The sequence below is a fragment of the Amphibalanus amphitrite genome, unplaced genomic scaffold (genome assembly GCF_019059575.1).
Source record: "Amphibalanus amphitrite isolate SeventyFive unplaced genomic scaffold, NRLGWU_Aamphi_draft 000121F_arrow, whole genome shotgun sequence".
NCBI lineage: Eukaryota > Metazoa > Arthropoda > Thecostraca > Balanomorpha > Balanidae > Amphibalanus > Amphibalanus amphitrite.
The window spans coordinates 638,953-660,093 of record NW_024881616.1 but is presented as its reverse complement, the minus strand read 5'-3'; the positions used below and the strand labels follow the sequence as shown (position 1 = coordinate 660,093).

Genomic DNA, 21,141 nt, shown 5'->3' with positions numbered 1-21,141 from the left:
CCTCACCATTATAAGTCAATGGGGAAAAATGCAAACTGCTATTCTGGCGCCGGGAACGATCTCCAACTATCTCCAGCACACAGAATCGTGATTTGATGCACTCCTTGCAAGGTTAGATGCGTCACTTTTGCAATGTTGACCTGCCGTGACGTCATTTATGACGTCATCAAGGTCATATTAGTTTTTCGTCAATAACTCTCGATCAAATTGAGCTAGCGAGTCGGGAAAGCCACCAATGGACTCAGGAAGACCTGCCGAATCGAATGATATGCGACATGACCTCTTTCGACCAACTTCGTGACCTGGGGGTGCTGACCTGACCTTGACCTGAGGTCAACACCCTAAGCTGACCTGACCCGAACAAAAAGTATATCATTCGACGCGCCTGAGCAAGGCGAACACGATGCTGCCAAAATCGCGGCTCTGCGGCCGTTTTTTGCGAAGTTATTCACCAAAAACTGAACCGTACCCTGGGGCACTTGACCTGACCTCAGAGGTCACCGGTTGACCTAGGACCTTAAAATCGGGTACCAATCTCTGCGTCTCGTAACGGCGCACACGCTCGTTTTTTTTCGCGACGCGCTAGCTCCACCAGGGGCGAAACGGCGAGGGGGGTCGTACCCGCCCCCCCCCCCCCTCGGCCGGCGCGTATGTAGAAAACCAATAGGTCCGGCGAGGGTTAAAGATAGGTACGAATACGATCGTAAATCGCTTAGGAAATCATACCCGTGAGTAAGGGGACGGATAACAAATATATCTTTCATACACAGTGATATGCGCCTTGTCTTTGGGTGGTTCCATTCTAGATAGTATGTAGATTGTAGATGCTAGATACTTTTAATCTACTGTCGTTTGGCTCAATTACTTACAGTCTGGCACTCATGTGTCGTGTATTCAATTGAGAGACGTTGTTTATTTGATACTCGTTATTTGCAACTGCCACTGCTGACGCCACTTTATACGTGTTGCTGCAATCTCAGGCTGGGTTCTTATAAAAAGGATCCTTATACGTGTCGGGAGATCGTTTGAAGTCGGATTAACAAGTGCGCCGCGGTGCCGGGAGACTATTGTCTGGTAGTCTGGTGCGAGGCGCGAGCAGTGACACCAAGAGAACTGATGTGCGTCACTGTACGACATTGCGCGATGATCAAACACAGCTCAGCCTGAGGTCAGTCGCACCTTCTGCAGTTCGTGAGCAATGGAGGGTTTGCAGTGGGAACAGACGTAGCCAAGGTCGTATCACGCCCTATATGGTAGACGGCTGGAGTCTCTCTCTATAACTCCAGCCGTCCCTGCACTGCGTCTCTGATCCAATTCTGTCCATCCACTGACTTCAGCGACCCAGCCAACTGTCCCACTCCTGCCACCAGCCTGTCTGGTGTACTGATTACACCGTACATCCCCGGACCCCAGCAACCCAGCTAGCTGTCCCATCCCAGTCGCCACTCGCCAGTCTGCTTGCATCACTCTGCCACCGAGACCCTACAGACCACAGTCTGTGTCTCGGTGTCTCCCGGCACCAGCCGGTCTGGCGGGGTGACACCCGGCGGCTAAATGAGTCTCAGCCAGTAATGGGCCGTTGGTCTGGTCATTTTCCGCTGCCAGCTCGGGCGACGGACCGGGTCGCAGAACAGACGACTAGTCCCCCCCCCCTCCCTTAGCCGTATGCGGTGATCAGAGGGTGATGAAATGGGACGGTCTATTATTGTACTGAAGTGATGAAGCTGGCTATTATTTCTAGCATGCTCATTGTTCATGCCATTTCCTTTATTCCGATGTCGGCTATGCGTGTAGTAACTACCTGCATTTGCTATGACGAGCGGAAAGCGCCTCGTCGAGAAGTACCAGTCAGGGAGGTATTTCACCGGTCAGCACAGGATAGGTCAGTGCAAGACACCGACCAGATAACTACGGGTCAAATGCCAGTTAACCCACGCCCCAGTGGCGGTCTCAGCCAACTTCGCCCTAGTGAGGGGGGGGGGGGTGGCATGTGCTACCACCCACCTATAACTCAAAAACTAAGAGGGCTAGAAAGACGCGGTAAAAAGCAGTTGATAGCTCTCGATGCGTACGTTTGAAAGTATTCGATCTTTTTTCATCTTAGAGCAATATTGGGGTCATTGCAGGTCATCAAAGTTCAAAATTTGCCAAACGTCATTATATTTTTCAGAAAACATGCAGTTATCTCAGGAACTATGAGAAAAACGCATAGAAAAGCAATCGATAGCTGTTGAACTCTTCTTTTGATAAGGTAATTATCAATATTGACCTCAGGTCAATGGTTAAGCCTCCATAGGTCAAATATTATGAAAATAGCTGTTTTTGGATAGGTAGGTACAACTTTTTCACGAAAACTTTTGAACCAGCAAAGATGAAGAATTGGCAATGGCACTATCGTGTTTCTCTCCTTCAGCCGCTTCGAAACATATATTTTTTACCTGGAAAGTTCAAGGTCAAATTTTGACCTCAGGTCAAGGTCACGTGGTGACCGAAATAGGTCATGCTGCATATCATTCGATGCGTCTCGACAAGACAAACACTATGAAGCCATCCCCAGCGTTTTATCTCTTTCCAATCGGGAGTTATTGGCAAAAATCTGTTTGTAGCCTCAAATGACCTCGGATGACCTTTCTAGAGGCTATCAGCAAAACAGACGCCTTGGTCGTCACGGGTGGTCCAAATCATTGTGATTCTGAAATATTTGGATTGTTCCTATGAGTACACACCGATCTAGAGGTATTTTCATTTTTCTCCAGTGACTTATAATGGAAAGGTACACCACTGTCCTGACTCCTGAACTTAGGTCACGGATATAAAAAATCCGAGATATACAAATTATAGGTGCCCATAACATCATGCAATCCACCAAGTTTAACACCTCTCTGACAAACACTGCAGGCTGGACATGATTGCAAACTTTTTTAGGCTTGGTCAGTTAACTTGACCTGGTGACCTGACCTGACATGACCTGGGGTAAAAAAATCACACATTGGCCAAAATTGATGTTCAGAAAGATACTTCATGCGGCGCGGCGCTTCGCGCCGCGTTTTTTTTTTTTTTTATTCACACGCAAAAAACGCGACAGGGTGGTAACGTATGCCCCCACCCCCACTGGGGCGAAGGGGTAACGCCGCATCCTTGCTCAAACGCGCATCCGCAGAGTGGCCTCTAGAGCCACGCCGCGCCGGCCGGCACTGTCGAGCGGTGACCCGACCTGACCTCGCCGGAGGGTTCGTGACGTCACCAGCGGGCCGGCCGTGAGCGGGACGGCTGAGGTCCACTCAACGCGGCCCGGGCGAGTGAAGCGGACCAGCAGCGGTTGCTGCTGAGCACGTTTCCTCCGCCCACCCCTCCATGACCATCTGCGTTGGTTTTACTTACCTGCATTTCCTTACCTCGTCGACCGTCTCCTCCCTCTTAACGATCGCGTGGAAGGTGAATGGGATATAAGGGAGAGAGAGAGACGGCCGGCCGATAAACAGCCAACACATGAGTATGGAGCATACGATGCCGAAACGTTACGGGATCAAATAAAGATAGCGCCAGTTATCTCAGAACTAATCACCAGGTCAGTACGGGTCAAAATGGAACAGGTCAACACAGGACAGGCCGGGGGTTTGACGAGACTGGAACAGGCCAGACCCGTAGTACCGGACGTGTGGGACGGGATGAGAAGAGACGGTCCAAATCAATAGGATGGGATGGGATTGAATGGTATGGACGGACCGAACCATGGAACGTAATGGAATCGGACGGACTAAACTGGGGCGGGATAAGACTTGACGGGATTGATCAATTTAGGTACTTGTCCATTTATGCATTTAATGTTTATTTTTCTGCATTGATGCGTGCTTTTTTTTAGAGTGGTAGATGAAATGTGGTGGGCGTTGAAGAGTGTTGGCAAGATCACTGGTTGAACGAATGGGAGTATTTTCTTTATTCGAAGAAGACCGGATTAGAAGGGCGACTTACGGGGCTGCAGAGCTTTATGATTTCCTCAATAGATGTCGCCAGTAGTTGACGCCTGAACTCTGAAGCGATACTGTGCCGCATAACACGAATACTCTATTCTTGCTTTGTTGGCGCTCAAAGACTGCCGAGATGTAACGGTGATGTGGGCGGATCAATACAGGCCGGACTCGGCCGTCCTATTGACAGAGCCCACATCCCTGTGGAAACTGGACTGGAGACTCCCCAAACAGTCAGACCGCCCCGCACGGGAGCCGGCACATTCGGCAGGGCTGAAACGGAACACCGCTGCTTCTTCTGTTTGCCGAGAGTGGCGACAATTGTATCCGACTGTATAAAGACTCTCTCTCTCTCTCTCTCTCTCTCTCTCTCTCTCTCTCTCTCTCTCTCTCTCTCTCTCTCTCTCTCTCTCTCTCTCTCTCTCTCTCTCTCTCTCTCTCTCTCTCTCTCTCTCTCTCTCTCTCTCTCTCTCTCTCTCTCTCTCTCTCTCTCTCTCTCTCTCTCTCTCTCTCTCTCTCTCTCTCTCTCTCTCTCTCTCTCTCTCTCTCTCTCTCTCTCTCTCTCTCTCTCTCTCTCTCTCTCCCCTCATTTCTTCAGTAGTAAATAAGATTTTCTAGTGCCTACCCACATAACCAGTTTGCTTCTTCGCACAATATTGGTATGCGCTGGAAGCTCATCGCGTGAAACAGTTGGGAACAAGGCTAGAAGTTGAGAGTGAGACGGTATTTGTCGGGGTGGCAGCGCTCGGCACTGGCATTGCACAGAGGGCAGCACTAGATAGGCACTGTTTGTTGCTCTTGCTAGAAGTTATGGTAGATTTTATTGAGAATATCTGTGTTCACCAGTGCTACACACTGAAATTTAATGTTTACGAAAACTAACTGGAAAAATACGTGACAGGTATTTGCCCAATTAGGCCCAGTGTGCCCATCCTCGCAAGCCAGTTTGTGTAGCTTCAAGCGACATCTACGCAAAATGGCAGAAACATCCTGGGAAGGTTTAGAACTATCCGCTAGGTGGCAGACCAGTGTTTGAAGCTGATGGCGGCCCTGGCGGTGAAGTGGGGAGCGCGCTTGCTCCGCGGTGTACGGTCGACGGCGTGCGCTCCGGTGCTCCACGAGCACAACGGTTCGGAACGATGCGGTGACAGGACGCGTGTGCTTAGAGGGAGCCTCAACAAGATGAATCGCGTCATCTACAAGGTGGTACTGACCGGAGGTGAGTGTTTGGTGCCCCGTAGACATTTGTGGCGCCCTGTTGGGGTTCTCTCATGGCGATCGTTGGACGCAAGAGCCAAGCTGCTACGCGCCCTAACCCAGAACAACATCATGGCGATCAATAATGAAAAAGGCTGTGTTGTGGGGCTGTGCATGCTGTTTTCTGTGAGTGATAAAATGTGCCCTTTTAAAAACTAAGAACCCATTTTACCTGGGACATGTGGGATACCGTATAACATGTTCCTACTGTTGTGCATTGCTGTTGCCACTTATTTGCATTTGAAGCCTTGTTTGCCTTGTTTGTTTGTAATATTTTTATGATTATGTGAAATAAATTGCTTTTCATTTGTTTTTGCAAAGCAATTAGGAAAGTGCACAGAAAAATATATGCATTTTAGCTGTACTTATCTACCTGCTGTTGTTAATCTTCCTTGACCTAGCATGTGTGAATTATTATGACCAGGGCCCAGGCTAAGGCCAGAGGCCTGTTATTGTTATTATGATCTTGAATCAAAGTCTTATTATCATGCCAGGCATTTTATTGATAAATAGTCAGTAGCTTAAGAATGTCAGATCTTACAGAATTTCAATTTCAAACCTTCCCACATCCCATTGTAATCAACATCCAGTGATTGTGATGGGTGGGAGTTCTTTGCAATCATTGATGCATCATGCATCAGCATTGGCATCATATTGCAATTAAATGATATGCAATGTGCCTCTTATTGCAGTCCTTTTAACAAACATTTGCTCTTGATCCATGGATGTTTTGGGGCAACCTCCCACCTTGATGCTGTGCCAAAGCATTGCAGAATAATGCAAAATGCATAGTTTCATGTATGGATTTCTGTTCTATGTGTTTCAGGACCTTGTGGTGGAAAAACCACTGGGCAGGCCAGACTCAGCACCTTCTTTGAGAATCTGGGATGGAGGGTGAGTACCTTCAGCTGATGGAAGATGCATTGGGGTTTTTACTAGGAAGTTGCATGTTGATGCTTTGAGAAGCTGTGATCTTAATGCAGCTTTGCAAAACATTGCAATTCACTGTTTTGCTGTAAATTATTGTGCCTATGTGACTGCTTTCCACCATAAGGTTGCCTGGACTATCGACCTCCAAACAGAAAGAAATGCACCTCGCTGGCGCTATTCTGGTGCTGGTCCCGTAGTTTTGGCCATCACCGGACCTCCGCTGTTTGTTATTGTTCACTCCGGGTGTGAGGCCGGTAGGAAACATTGCATTTGAACCGTGGTAAATATAAACGTTGTCGCTAAGTTCTGTGAGGAAGAAGATAACGCGTCAAATCTCTGTGGGCAGCTCAGACGAATAAAGCTAGCCGTTCTTCATGGGTGAAATAATGTCGTTAAGCTGTGATGATTAATTAAGTAGACGCCGCTGTGTTTTTGTTGTGCTCATATTTCTTCGCTTTACGTGTTTTTCTCTACGTTCAACGTAGTGATAAGATAACAACGAAACCCTTCACGTTAGCGTAACGTCATCCCGGAAGTACATACAGCCCACCGCTAAAGTAATGTGCGGTTTTACCAATCTCAACGAATGGCTTTGACTGGCGATTGTTTAATGCGGAGTGATCGAAAAGAAGACGTCAATAGATAAAGTTGCAGCTGCAAAGGTAACGATACATGTAAGCTACAAGCAAAGTTTCATTGTAGTCTGGCTAATCGTTCCTAAGCTTCAGAAGCAAAACATACGCATGACTGAAACCGCACATTACTTCTGCTGTGGACTGTACGCTCGTTTCCAAGCCTCCCCGTTTGCCCAATATTTATATATCTATCGGTCTTATCTGGTCCGCGATAAGGGATTGTCATTTGTCCTCCAGACAAAAACCCCGCCGCTACGTGCACTTAGACAGCCTTCCTCTGTTTGTGATGATAAGAGTGGTTGTTTGCTGTGGAACCGTTTGGTTTTCAACAAGACATCCGCTGGCCGCCTTTAGCAGTTGCTCTGGACAGTTCAATCTCGTAGAAAGTTGTCCATTCAGAAGGATGATCCGAATAAGTTACCAGTATTCAGAGTAATCGTGGTTTATGTAGCCGTTTTCCGTGATTCCCGTATCGCTGGCTCTTTTGTTTGTATCGCGTAAAATTTGTATGATCCATACATGAGTGGATAGTAGGCACTCACGTCCCCAAATGCGGTCGCGATAAGCTTATGACATCGACCTTGCAGATGGTTGAGGTGTGTGTTGTCTTGCATCCGTTTGTATTGTCGTTATTTACATTGCCTTATCTATTGTCAAGTCTGGCCGTCGCCATCGGATGAAGTGTTTACTGTCACCTAGACTGTTCTGAACTAGCTAAGGGGAGGACATTTACATCATGTCTATCAGGGCTTGGTTTCTTGCCAACAACTAGAGCCGTTTGTCTGATGTCCTGTCTTCTTTCCACTCACTCATGCAAAACTGACTTGCACACAGAAATATGCACCGCTCCGGTCTCTCGGTAGAAAACTCCGTACTCCGTAATATCACACTTAATCTCTCGACGATTCTCAGACCATTATGAAGTCAGTGACTCCGTTCCCTTTCCGCGGCGGCTCTGTGAATGGGCTCTGTGTGTAGTACGCCCTTCCGCCCAGCGTCTACTAGGAATTATAAATAAACACTGCCGCTTCAGACGAACCGTCAGCTCTGCGAGTGGCCCATCATGATCGTGCTGAGATTCAGCCATACAGCAGCGTCCCGACTATTGCAGAGAGGTGATCATGAGGCTACGACTGGGATGACATGACAGGTCACGCTGCGGAAACCACGCTGAGCTGTGGTGACTGGTATGATAAACATAGCTGCCCACCGGGAAATCGTGTGGTCTACGAAATACGGCGAATATGCGGTGGTCTACTGAAGCCATATCATAAGTTAACGAAATGTTATTTCTGGGGAGTGTGCAAAGTTATCTTGATCTAGGGTTTCAGCTTCACGCAACCATATGCCTTTACATGCTCACCAGTTTATTTTTCTTAAAGTGTCTGGTTTATGGCCTTGGTCTGGTTTGGGTCTGGGTTTTTGAGGGGTTTATAATTTATTTTGCGAGACGGTCTGGTGTGCCCGTGTCTGCAAAGCTAGCAGCGCTGTAGGCGATGAAAAACTAACGCCAGTCTCGCCTGTTCCCGGTTCCTATCCTTTCCTGCGGGTCTGTTACCACTCACTATAACTTATTACTTCCTACGGTCATAACGTACCATACCACCGAGGGTTACTCTTCGTTTGGGCCTTCAACACTGGTCGGCGCGAGAAGGAAAATTTGATTAGACTGTCCCGTCCACTCCGGTTCCAAAATAAACGAATCGCCCGGTAACTACTCACCAAAACCTTGACACAGTCGTGTTTTTAAACGCAGCATCTATCTTCACCGTTAGAAAAGATCATAATTCTCGCAGTCTGCAAAGCCGAACTGTATTCCAATGCCAGGAACTTGCCATCTGGCATATGACGTGGCCATAGGTTCACCAGAAAGAGGCATTCATTTCTCCTCAAATCATCTATTTTACATTCCAGGACGCCCTCCGCCTGCGCAGTGTACCGGTCTCGGTTTGCGCCATCCGCCCCTGAGTCACCCTGCCGCGGGCTGGGGGCACTGCCTCATACCCTCGCCTTCGGGGAACGAGTGGCGCCGGCGGGCTCTTATGGATCGATACCTCCCCTCGCTGTCTGACTCGAGTCGACCACGTGGCTGTGGGTGACGCCATCCGCCGGCATGGGGCCACGCGACACCGGGTCGTGTCGGACCGCCGCGGACTGTCAGCGGATGTCAGGATGGGGCAGCTGCCAGGGTCTGTCAGCGGTCAGTGCGTTATGCATCACTTGACCTACATGTGTACTCGCGCGAGTGTTGGGGTACGATTGAGCTGTGTGGGAGTCGGGGATTAGAGGTGAGGGGGGATGTTGGAGACCTGATCAGTAACGCAAGGGGTCAAATGTGTGTCCGATGGATGTGGATACCACGGTCACCGGAACTCTTACCTCACTACTCCATGAATTGCTGCGCTTGGTGCAATACTGGTGATCAATGAGAGTGCTCTAGAAACCTCATTCAATGAATGGTTACAGATAGTGGAGAGCTATCTGAGCTTACGGAGTTGATATTCAGAAGTAGTTTAGCTCAATGACTAACGTGCATATATGACTCGACGTGGCTCCCACATGACGCTCGGTCCCGGCCGTTCCTTCGTTTACTCATGTTGGCTTGCGGAACCGTCCCCACCCCGCCCTCGCCCCCCGCCCCGCCCACAGCCCACCACCGCCCCTGGCGACGGCACAGGCTGCAATCAATACAGCGTAGTCGAGCATACATAGGGGAGGGGTGGCCCCAGCGAATACCGGGGGAGGAGGACCTTTGGTTACCGCGCTGTCCGCGGAGCAGTGCCTGTTTCCACCACCTGTCTGTCCATCCGTCCGTCCATTCGTTCGATGATTTTTCTTGTGGCCGCTCTGCGCGGCTCTCACCGGCCCCCAACGAAGCTCCCTGTCCATCCAGCCCAGTATCTGCTTCCATGTGTGATATGCGGCCAACCCGTGTGCCGGGGGCGTGTCCAACACGAAGGACATGTGTTCTCGAACACTGGGGACACGTGTATCGCGTGTCCATGTGGTGATTAACACAAAGATTCACCGGGTAGTCTCAATCATAGAAAGAGAAACCACGCCATCTCCTCTGTCCGGACGTAGGGGTTTCGTCTGGAGTGGTTTGCCTGTCGGGTTCTAAGAGATAGTCCCCGCCTGCTACTCTGGCCATCTCCGTGTCGGTGTCGTGTTACGGCACGCTGGGCGGGCGTGTAGTCCATTTGTGGAGGTCGTATTGACACGGTGTACGACGACGGTAATCGGACGCCGTAAGGTGATAACCCGGATGCAGCGAGATGAGAAAAGGTCCAGTCATAGAGGCAGCAGCGAGTCGCCGTCCAGTGTGTCTTCGTTAAGCAGCAGGACCTTGGACGAGCTACTCCCTGGCTCACCGGTGTTCTCTGAAGCCAAAATTGCGATGTTGTATTTTCTTCCGTTCTCTCCTAAGCATTTGGTGGTCAAAGCACGCAACGACTCCCTGCGCCTTCCCCACCTAATCGTTGTTCCCGATCCCCAGATATAACTGGGTCCGGGAGACGGTGTCCATCCAGCGGACCGCTGTGTTCTCCCTGTGTTAATTGTTGTGTTCTCCCTATGTTCCCAGGTGTAACCGCTGTGTTCTCCCTGTGTTCCCAGGTATACCGGGTGCCGGAGACGGCGTCGATCCTGCTCAGCGGCGGGATCAAGTTTGGCGACCTCAGCTCCGCCCAGGGTGAGTTCCCAACCGAGGTGGTCACCCGAAGGCAGCGTCTCAGCGATTTCTGGGGGCCCAAACGGACGCAGTATCTCGTTCGGCAGGACAGGATGTGATAGCATGGGATTTGCCCAGTCAGCAGCGTGCCGATTGAAAAGAGTCGGTATGAATTTGCTGTTTGTATTTTTCGGGGTGTCTAAGAGCTAAAGAGTGGATGAGAAATAGACAATCATCTCTTTTGCCATCAGTTAGTGGGAGGTCATTCATGCGTATTGAGGTAATGAACATGCTGTTGTTTGAAAATGTACGTCTTTATTTGCTGCATTCTTCGCGTACCAAATGGCTGATCATTTCAATCGATCTCTAACCGACAGCTTTGTAAAATGCCGGTCACATTCAAACAGTTTGCTTTTGACACCACCACTGTGACCCAGTTATATGGCTCAGCTGTAACCGCCTGGGCGGTTTGTTCTTATGAACAGGTATTGGTAGCTCAGTGCTAGCTGTGGTGCTGTGGTGCCGGGCGGGTGTAGTGTCTGTCTGCTCACACCGAGTACTGCCGTACCCAGGGATTTTTTTTTTTTTTAATTTTGTCTTCCCGGCATGCCTAAGGCAACCGCCAGGGAAGGGGAAATTACTAAGGCTGGCAATGAGCCAGATCTTTCGTTTTACTTTACTTTACTGTCAGCTATTTAATTCTGACCCAAGCAAGAGAGAGAAGCAAACTTTACTTTAATTCGGCTCATGTGGCGTCCGATTAACAAGGCAAGGGTGTCCAGAAAGGGGTAGAATATTCATACTTGCTGCTGTAAATCTTGCTGCTGATGGTGTGAGGTGTTGCAATGTGTGATGTTTGTTGTGGGATGTATTTACCAGGAAAAGTCCTAACTAGAAAAAACCTGGTGCCTAAGTCAAGGGGCAAAAACTGTCGAGTACAGTAAAAATCCCCGCAATAGTTACGTTACGTTATATCTCTAATGTGGACAGTGAAAGTGTGATTGCGCAGGCTGTTCGCAGGGATCGGCCAAAATAAAAACCGGCCTACCGAGTGAGACAGCCAGCGGGTTATGGCAGCCGGTGTGACCCGGGTGCCCCAGTCATGTCCCGCCCGTCTCAGGGGTACAACTTTGACTGGAATTTGGTGGCTCTGGAGGAGTAGCCGTGAGGCATAGCTCGACTCCTAGGCAGCGATGTTGGTAGGGCTAGTGGTTACCCGTTGGAGGAATTCTCTGAAGGAAGATACGGCGTCCGTGGTGAGGGGGTCCGTCAAAATAGAAGCCAGCCACGGCTGCCCTGTACGCTTTGGATTCTGGGCGAAGGTCAAGGTCGTATAGTCGGATTTCATGGTCAAACCAGTAGAGGGTGGAGGGAGGGTAGGAAAGTCGCCTGCCGCTGGCGTACTCAAACTTCAGCGACCCGATGTCAGGTGGAGGGATCTCACCCCTGGGACGTCTCTTCGGGATCAGGTCTGGATCGGGATCGTCGGTGTCGTTTCGGGGGCTGTCAGGCTGGAAGCTCGCCGTGTAGCCTCGGGTGAACGGCCTGCTTCGAGAGCAGCCGAAGTCGTCGGGGTCCGTGGTTGGTGTCGGTGAGTCGGGGGTGTCAGTCTGGACTTCGGCAGAGACCAGTCGGGCGGGTCGAGTTTGAGAGGTCGAGTCGAAGGTGGTCAGTTTGGTCGTTTGGGTGCTGGCGTCGGTCGTCTGAGAGCTGGCTGTCTCGGTCTGGGTCTGAACAGGGACTGCGGTCGCCTTAGGGGCCATGACCTCACCATCTGTCTGGACAGAGGCGTCTGTGCGAGCCGGAGGGGGCTGCATCGTTCGGTGCTGACTCTCAAGTGGAGGCCAAGCTGTGGAGTTGAGCGGCGGGGGTTGGAATGGCGCTCGCTCTCGAGTGTCTCGTTTGGTGGTTTTCCAGACGGGGCAGCTGTTTCGGTCCCATGCTGGGTGTGGACCAGAGCAGAGAGGGCACTTTGGGACCGAGGTACAGTCACCTGTGGGGTGGCTGTCCCTGGCAGAGCACTGCCCGCAGACTGTCTCTTTTCGTCGGCAAGAGCGCATGGAGTGGCCTAGCTTCCAGCACCTACGGCATTGCCTTGGCAGCTGGATCCAGGGTCGAACAGGGACGGAGAGGTACCCGCAGAGGAGCTTTCTTGGGAGATCGAGTCCTTTAAAGCGAAGTCGAATCAGGGGGTTTGGAGTTCGGTCCTTGGATTTGAGCCTCTGCACCTCGATAACACCCTGCGGGGCTAGTTCGGTGAGGAGCTCTTCGTCAGAGAGGTCGCTGAGGTCCGGACAGTGAATGAGACCCTGCGATGACATCAGGTTGGTTGCAAGAACAGCCGAAACAGGTTTTCCGAGCATGGTTTGGCAGGAGAGAAGGGCAGAGCTTTGGTCTTTGTTGAAGGTCGAGATGAGAATTTTGCCAGATCCGAGTTGTTTGGTTTTTTCGACTTCCGAGTCACAGATCGAGCGGATTTCCCTGATGATGGCGAACGGGTTCCCTCGCAGTGGAGTGCCATCAGGCCGGCTCATCAGGATGAGAGCGCAGCCTTCTGGTGGGTCAAGGTCGGGTGGGAGACGCGCCCCTGGAGGCGGTCCGGTCGAGTCCATGGCCATGATCGGGGTCTGTTACAGGCAAAGATAAATAGTCCGGTTCGTTATCACCGCTAGGTTTCCCCCGGACTGAGCAGTTATCCTAGATGACCTACCTACAGTCACATAGAGCAAAAAGAGCTGAAGGCTTACTCAAAGTTAGCGACCAAGGTCGTCCATGGACGACCCTGGAGCTCAGTGAGGACACCGTGCGCTAACTGACGTGAAGCGTCGAACTGCGTACCCAGGGAGCGACCGAGACCCCCTCAGACAGCCGCTGTCGGCCGGCCGGCCCCAGTTGGCACCGCTCCCGACACTGACACTGGCGCTGACACTGACACTGATGGCATGTGCTCGCATTGCTGTCTCACTCTCTCCTCTCTCCCTCTCACACTCTACCCGCTGGCACGCACTATACCCATCCCCGTTTGTTTTCACGGCTGCCAGGCTGCGCTCTCGATACTTCACCTTAGTGCGGTCTTGAACTAGCAGATATGGTATGCATCGGTGTAAATCATTTTCGTGATCGCGATGAGACTCTGATGGTCTTTTGATCGGTCATGTGCCGTGATCGCTCTTAGGGTCTGATGGCCCTTTGATCGGTGCCGAAAGCTGGCGTTAGTGCGCTGCGGGCCCGACCTAGCCGCCGGCTCACGGAAGCATCTCAGCTGCACACCACTATCAGACCGGTCACGAACTGGCCAGGTGGTCGTCGAGTTGATCACTTCAATCACGAACATTAATTGATCGAGTCCTCCGACTGATGTGTTCTCCACTCCAACCCTCACCGTCACCTCATCCCTCTCGCCCTGTCCGAATATCGGTGCTCATGCGTCTCCCGCATCAACCTTACGTGTCGCAGGGCCAGCTATACGCTCTTCGGTCCCGGCTCATCACCGGTCCATTTCTGACCCGCGGACTGAGGAGCTTTTTTCTCCTTGCCGCCGGGCATCAATCTCAGCCCCCACGCGACGTTCCGTGTCGGTCGCTCTACCTTTCGTGCCCGTTGACCGAGCTCCTTGAGCTCGCTCTCCGCCGCGCCCCGCTAACCTTTAACGTCTATCGACCGTCTGTTGCAGCTCTGGAGTTCCAGAACAACCTGTTCAGGACGATGGTCTCCATAGAGAACACGTACTTCGAGCTGGCCGAGACGGTGGACCAGAACTGCCTCATCATCTGCGACAGGGGGACCATGGACGCTAGCGCCTGTGAGTTGGACAATCGCAGGCTGAGCTGGGCGCTGGGTTAGGACTCGCCCTAGTCCGCTGCAACGACTGAAGCCAGCCGTTTGGCTGTATAGTCTATATGTGTGTATATCCGTACCGGCTGTTTTTTTTTTTTGCGTACCTTCACTTACGTAGCTATTAGCTAATATCGGTGAATAAGCAGACGGTACACGTGTCAAATCAGAGCGGACTGCAGTGTGTCAGAGTGACTGTCCAGTCTGCGACCAGACGTATTGTGTAATCGTGCACAGACCCGGTCTGATACTGTTTTATGTTTGATTGATGAATGATTTGTGTCTGTTGTCTATCTGATGAGTTATTTTAGGGTGGTCAAACTAGTCAAGGAGGCAATATTGGCAGGACTCGGGCTGGTGTTTGCGTTATTTGACGTCTTCTTCCTATCTTTCGCTTTGGCCGGACGGTTTTCTACCGTGCTTCAATTTCAAATGCCGTGTTATTTGGCCACATTGGACACACCACACTATCACTGCCTCGTCCAGCTGTCCGACTACCCCCTTCCCCAGTCTGTGTGCGCTGACCCGTCCCTGTTCCACTCTCCATATCCCCCACGGTTGCCCGTTCCTAAGGAGCAGGCTCTAGTCTCTCTACATCTGACGACCGTCCTCCGTGTCTCCTTCAGTCGTTCCTAAGGAGCAGTGGGATGAGATAATGAAGCGGAACGGTTGGTCGTCGGTGGTGGAGGTCCGTGACAACCGCTACAACCAGATCATCCACATGGTCTCGGCCGCCAACGGTGCAGAGGAGTTCTACTCACTCGAGGTGAGTGTGTGTGTGTGCCCCCCCCCCCCCCCCCACGACGTACTAATGGAGCTGTGAGAATAGGGTGGGTGGGTGTCGGTCGAGACGTGTGTGGACTGTTGAATGGTATAAAGCTGTGACTGCGAAGTGGAAAGGTGTGGACTGTGGCCGAGAGGCGAGTGGTACGGATTGCGGAGCAAAAGAGGTTGGGGCTGTAAATGTGTAGATTGTGGCCAATGTGTGGACTGTGAAGATATAGTGGCGTGTACGAATTGTGAATTGGAGCTTGTCGACTAGAGAAGAGAGACGGATGAGCTGAACGCTGTCGTACTAAGCTAGTGGTGAGGGCGGAATGGTGATACCCAGGTCGGGTTTGTGTTTAAGCTAGTACGATAGTCCATTGGCTATTGGACTATTGGTACGGTCTCTTCAAACGGTTTTCCTTGGTGATAATGGTAGGGCTCACATAGTTACTATGTGAGCCCTACATTGTGGCTGTGGTGACTTATGAACCCGGTCTGACCTTGGCCTGTCACCGCCAACGGGTAGTTTGTCTGATGACTCGTTTTTAACGCACGACCTTGTATAAACATTACCAGCCCTCCCATCTACTCTGTAATCGAGGGGTCGTGTAAAGTGAAGAACACGCCTGGAAGACTTCGTGTTATACGTATAATTATCTTGTCCTTATCTTGTAAACCGTGTCATCGGTGTAAATCAAGTGCCTACTAGAATGATAGAGCAAGGAGCTGTTTCTAGCGCATGGAATCTGCTCTTAGCATTAAGGCAGATCAGCACGGCGCTATTTCAGGGACTGCTGTAGCCCGTGGGCTACCTTTAAATTGTCATGGCTGTTGTGTCTCGTTTTGGTTTTCCCTAAGAATAATGTTTAAGTAGTTTCTTCATTGCCCCAGTGTAATCAATGTTTCCCACTGCTTCCCATTACCTGCCATTGTTTACACGTACCTCTTCCCCACAATTTTCACGTGGCTGATACCATCTGAAGTAACGTTGTTGTGGTATGAAAACCGATGCATGGCTTCTTACTGTGGTTGCGCGGAGCTTTGCTTCGGTTCCGCCTCGCTTCCGTCATCCGGTGGTCGTGTGCGCTTTCAGATGCAGTCCTGTGAATTGTGTAAGGCTTCACTGATTGAGCCATTGTTGGTCGCCCGGTCTGTCTTGTGATGTCGAAGTGTCGACAGTGTGTCAGTGTTGTGGTGCAGTGTCTGTGTCAGATGGTTGTGTCGGGATGAGGCGGTCGGTGTGCTGGGGCGGGGATGGTGTGTGCCAAGGAACGGGCGGGGACCGGGGCGGGGGACGGGGGCGAGGTGGTCCGAGCACCGAGCGCCGCCGCCGCTGTCTGCCGCAGGACGGGCCCCGTCACTGGGCTGTCGCCGCCGGCCCGTTCGCGCTGGTGAGCCCGCTCTGTGCAGCCGCGCCGCCTACTCTGTAGCCGCCCCGCCCCCGCCCCCGCCCCCGCCGCCGCCCTGTGCCGTCCACCACACACGTCCCGGCACACCGCCCTCACCTACCCACCGACCGGCCACTGCCAGTCGGCGCAGTCCTCCGTCCGGCGCGTGTGACCGTGTGAGACTGACGTGTCCCCGTCCGTCCGTCCGTCTGTATTTGTGCTCGGTCCGCCGCACGCCGTGGCTCCGCGGGGGACAGTCTCCACGGCGCGGCTAGTCCGTACTGCTGTGCTACTAACAGCGGCGTGGGCCTGACATGCTGTCAGAGCTTCGCAGCTCTGCCGGCAGACCTTAAAACGATAAGATGGTCGCCCTCTAAGCGTTCGATTAACCGAGGGTTTGATAAGTTTTTTTTTACCGCGATATCATAGGCGGCGGAACGGGGAGGGCACCGGGGCACCGTGCCCCCTTTGATTTTGGCATTTTAACATTAGCCCTATGGGCGTTGCATGGAAAGAATGGGGCCAAAAGTCGGCAGTGCCCCCCTTAATTGAAGGTGTTCCGCCGCTACTGCGCGATATCCCTCAAATGCTCATTTTTCATTTTTCTTAGCTGTATGCCCCTCGACACGTACCCATTTTTCATTTATTTACCGATAACCAAATGTCTCGCGTATTGGCCAATTCGTACCCGGCAGAGATCCTCAGAGGCTGTCAGCTCCACTAACAAAGTTATAATTAGTGGCCGAACGACTGTCAAAGAGAGCTCGCCTGCTGCAGCGGCCATACACAGACTGGCGCGATGTGCCAGCAGCTTCCGACGACCGTCTGAATTCAAATCGGCCGCTTATTTATCTGTTTAGCTGCAGCTCTCCCATGTGCTCGTATTTGGGTTCTATGAATAGATTGCTTTCCTCAATCCTTATCTTGTGGGTTTCTGGAAATCGTTCAAATGACATAAACGTTTACGTCGTGCTGAGATACGTGGTCGCTGGGAATTGGTGTCATATTAACCTTGTTGAAGCTGAAGCTGGATCCAACATCTCAGTTGGATTTGCAAACAGCACAGCTGCTTGTTTTAGGAGCGGTTGCAACTCACAACTCACACCCGTTTACTCGTACATCCGTGATCTGTAAATACAAGGACCTTCCCAGATAGTAGCGGTACCGAGTGCAGCCACACCCGTTGGAAGCCGGTAGAAGCTGGCAGAGGCACTTTCGGTCGGGATTCCGCCCCTCAGCACCCAACATGCCTACAAACACCCACACCACACCTGTGTCGTTTTTACTAGTCCGGTCTCAACAGCCAGCACTCGTCTCAGTCTCAGTCCTGCTACCGTCTCGTCTCAGCGCGCTTTTCAGCAAACGAGTCTCGTCTGACTTCCTCAGTTGTGTTCCTGCTGGGTGGACGTGATGGTCGCCCATTTCAGTGTTCCCAGATGATGATATTGGAAATCATAATGCGAATGGGAATGGGGCATGGGCTCTTCACATGGCTGGGAATACATTACACATACTTTGAAAATTGTATTTTGGGACCAACCTGGCCAATCCGCGGCAGTGCTTGGGTGATCGCCGATCGCTTCAGTTCGAATGGGCCGCCGGACTAATTGTGTTTGATTAGAAGCAAATTCCCATTGAAGTTATCGAAGGAACTTACTTCAGGACATCCGCGTTCTGCATCTCGGCGGAAGTATGGTGCTCCTCCCCGGCCATAGGTCGGTTCTCTGAGCTCCCCTAACCACCGGCGGTGTCCGGGCAGTGAACGACCCAGCTCTGGTGTCGCTGTCGTCAGTTCCGCCGACGGCAGACCGCCACCTGAGCTGTCTGTGTCACCTCAGCCGCCAGGCAGCGGGAGAGATATACCGACACGCCCTGAACGGAAGTCAGGTATCTCCGGACTTCTGAGCGGACCCGGTGCCTGAGATCGGGTGGTCGATCTTCCAGGGAGATGGAGCGTGCGGTGTCACCTATCTGTGTAGCTCGGTGTGAAGATTACTCAGGTCTCATGAAGCGGGGCTCAGCGGAAGCTGCTGATGACCGCGCTGCCCCGGACCGGTGTCAGTTGCGCGGGTCACGAGACGGTTGCGTTGTCGTGTGATTGACACGATGGCGGCTGTCTCGTGACGCGGTATTGTTAATATATCCCTGTCGGTGGCTGGGGATTCAAAGACCGCTGTCGTTGACATGCTACGAAGTGTGCAGGTCATTTGATGATGTCGTTTAACTTCCTAGTCTATTGGACGTCAGTCAGGTACTTCGTTTTCGATGGCCTCAGTTTTCTTGCTACGCTAGCAGAATACTTTGGCAGAAACCTCGCACCGAAAATGCGAGGTTTCGGGTCCGACAGGTCGCTTTTATTTATTTTACGTCAGTTAAAATATTTTTTATGCTTGTTTTAGATTTGTCCCGCGACCCAAATTCAATTTTAAATTGGCAACAGGTCTACAAGTCTTTTGTAAGTTGTTATTGGGACACTATCCAACAATGCTCTCGCAACAGTCATCTAACGGAGAGGGATGCTGTCCTATTAACGAATACTGGTCTGAGTCGTCCTGAGTGCATTTCCCTATCTTCGCTTCTGTGATTGCATGTCTGCCGTCACGGAACTCATCCCGTAACTGTGTGACGTGACATTACTATAACCACCGTAACACTGGCCGTCACTATCGTCACTCCACCGGCCGTGACGCCTCTGTAACGGATAGTGACGCGTCTCTCCTATTTCAGGACCACAGCTGCCGCAGCGAGGACCTCTCCCTGGCGAGAACCCTGGACAACAAGGCGGCCGAGGCGTGGGTGGGCCACCCCTACTTCGACGTCATGGATAACTCGTGCGACTTTGACACGAAGATCCGACGAACCATCGCGGTGAGTGAGACTGATGACAGGAAAAGACGACGGTGGGTCGATGATGGGACGGCAATGGGATTGGGCCGACGGAGGAACGGCTGCGAGATCAGTACCTACGGTTATGGAACTTGGAACTTTTGTGAATTGAAGCCTGGTGGTACGATCAATGGTGGATTTAGCGCGTTTCTGTTGCCATCAGTTCAAAACGGGCATGTCTGTTTCACACAGAAACACTTTTACCCAGCCTCACGCCCATATTTCCAGTAATTCTGACAAAACACGCCGGCTGCCCTGCCTCTATCTCGATCGCTGCGCTGACAGCACCTCTCTGGAGTAACGTGTGCCCGTTGGGAGGCTTCCCTGCCTTTCCACTACCCGTGCCAAGGTCCCACCCGTGGCTTCCCTCCCCTCGGGGCTGGAGCACAGCTCACGGGACATGCAGTTTGGCCCCCGGGGGGTGTGGCGCTGGCGGCTCCAGATTAAACATCCACCCCCATCTTCAGCCACAGGAAGGGGTGTGGCTGGCACTATCTGGGGGTCACTTGTACCCAGCGGCATCTAGGTCTTGTGGTCGTTATGGGGTTAATCCTGGACAGCACTGATGCTGATATTTTATACTTATTTCTTAAATAGTTTTCGTGTTTCATGGGGCGACCAATGATAATTGTCCAGCTACGTGGTTAAAGAAAAGGCTGACCTGCCATCCCATTATCTTCCCTATGCCATCAACTGGTGCAAAAACAGTGCCAGCTCGTCTCAGCCTAACGAGTAAAGAGTCGTGCCCTTGTCCGCCGGCCCCGCGCGCGTGTGTATGTTGGTGTGTGGGTGGGGCCGGGGAGGGAGGGGTCCGCGCCCGCTGGGCCCGGCGCCAGGTGGGTTATTTCGGGCCGGCCCGGCCGCCGTCTCACTGTCACGTGTCTGAGGGGCCGACGGGTAGGGTCCGACTAGCGGCCACACAGGCTGTGGCTGTATTAGAAGCACGCAGTGCGCTTAGTGCGGCACAGCGGAGGGGACTGGATCGGCCCAGCGTATTTGACCCTGGGAATACAGGGATCTTTTGGCGGAGGGTTTTGTCCTTGCAACATGGACTTGAACTTGACCAGGACGTTAGCTAACCCAAGGACTGAACGAAGGGTGCCAAAGCACGTGCGAGCCATTCGCTCCCGAGCCGTCATCTCCCTGGGGGGAGTTGGCCCGGGCGGAAAATGTACACGTGGCTAGGTGTAAGCCCTGGTAATTGTCAGCGGTAGGTATGTGGATGCAATTTCTCGCTAACTTGCTTGTTACTTTTCTATCTTGCCCAGTGCACCGTGGGGACTTTTGCGATCCTAGCACGACATAAGTGACAAATACGAGTATTTTGATTTCCACTTTCTTTATATCCTTTCTACGCAGAATTGTCCAGTGCATCCGAATCCGACCTTAAATCGCTTAAAAATGATGACTTATACATCAAAATACGTCACAAAGTGAAGGGTTGCGCCGACTAGCACCGTGCTCCTAGGATAAGGCGAAAAATTACATGACAACGAAACGCTTGCTCACTCGTTTAATCAAGTACCAATTCTATGTTGCGACATGTTTTTATAATCTGTATTCAATGAGGAATATCATCATATGCATGAAAAGTTCGAAAAATAATCTAAAGGTATGATTTTTGAATGAAATACGAAAAATGTTAATATGCCACTTGTCTCGGAGATTTGACTCGGCAAATCATAGCCTTACAAAGATTGATACGCGGTGGTACGTGTGGAAACACAATCAAAATATTCTCCCATAAATTCTGCATTGGAATCAACTCTTATCTTTTGCCCAATTTCGTCCAAACAGCTAATACG

The 21,141-nt window shown here is 51.6% G+C and overlaps 1 protein-coding gene across 3 annotated transcripts in view; it reads left to right on the top strand.

Annotated features, from left to right (window-relative positions):
- The first annotated feature begins 4,869 nt into the window (after positions 1-4,869).
- LOC122381519 (TRPL translocation defect protein 14-like) overlaps positions 4,870-21,141 on the top strand; it is a 32,161-nt gene continuing 15,889 nt past the window's right edge. Inside the window, exons 1-7 of one of the 3 annotated variants that reach the window (XM_043365777.1) lie at positions 4,870-5,187; positions 6,052-6,119; positions 10,406-10,481; positions 14,134-14,262; positions 14,921-15,060; positions 16,409-16,453; positions 19,178-19,318. In XM_043365777.1, coding sequence (XP_043221712.1) covers positions 5,010-5,187; positions 6,052-6,119; positions 10,406-10,481; positions 14,134-14,262; positions 14,921-15,060; positions 16,409-16,453; positions 19,178-19,318 — 777 coding nt within the window. In that variant the 5' untranslated portion in view covers positions 4,870-5,009. The remainder of the gene's footprint in view (positions 5,188-6,051; positions 6,120-10,405; positions 10,482-14,133; positions 14,263-14,920; positions 15,061-16,408; positions 16,454-19,177; positions 19,319-21,141) is intronic. The other 2 variants (XM_043365779.1, XR_006256536.1) reach the window with 2 other exon arrangements.